Raw genomic sequence first — 366 nt, forward strand, 5'->3', positions numbered from 1 at the left:
GGTATTTCTCCTCTGCAGTGTGGTCCTGGGGTCCTTGCATGGGATGAATCTCTGCAACATGGCAATCCTCCTTCAAGTGACCTGATAACTGGGCTGGCATCGAGTAAGTCCTCGTCACAGGTTTCGACAAACCACAGAGATTTCTGTCTCCAGTGGTATCTGCTTTCGAGAAATACTGCATGGTCCCCACCTCCTCAGTCAGCTGAGGCACTTCTGTGTTCGCCTCTTCTGTTTTCTCCAGCAATGGCAGCTGCAAAAATGATGCTGGTGAAGAAGAGGCAGAGGAGGAGGAGGAAGAGGATGAGGAGGAGGAAAGCTTCACCTCAATGAAAGTGCGCTGGATCTCCTGCCCTTCTAGCTGCTCCT

The 366-nt window shown here is 51.6% G+C and overlaps 1 protein-coding gene across 1 annotated transcript in view; it reads right to left on the bottom strand.

The window, feature by feature from the left end:
- PDZD2 (PDZ domain containing 2) overlaps window positions 1-366 on the bottom strand; it is a 52,918-nt gene that overhangs the window by 11,503 nt on the left and 41,049 nt on the right. The window contains 1 exon segment of the mRNA XM_029083748.1: window positions 2-366. This exon segment is cut by the window's right edge and continues 18 nt beyond it. Coding sequence (XP_028939581.1) covers window positions 2-366 — 365 coding nt within the window.

Source organism: Antrostomus carolinensis, unplaced genomic scaffold (genome assembly GCF_000700745.2).
Source record: "Antrostomus carolinensis isolate BGI_N321 unplaced genomic scaffold, ASM70074v2 scaffold2942, whole genome shotgun sequence".
Taxonomy (NCBI): domain Eukaryota; kingdom Metazoa; phylum Chordata; class Aves; order Caprimulgiformes; family Caprimulgidae; genus Antrostomus; species Antrostomus carolinensis.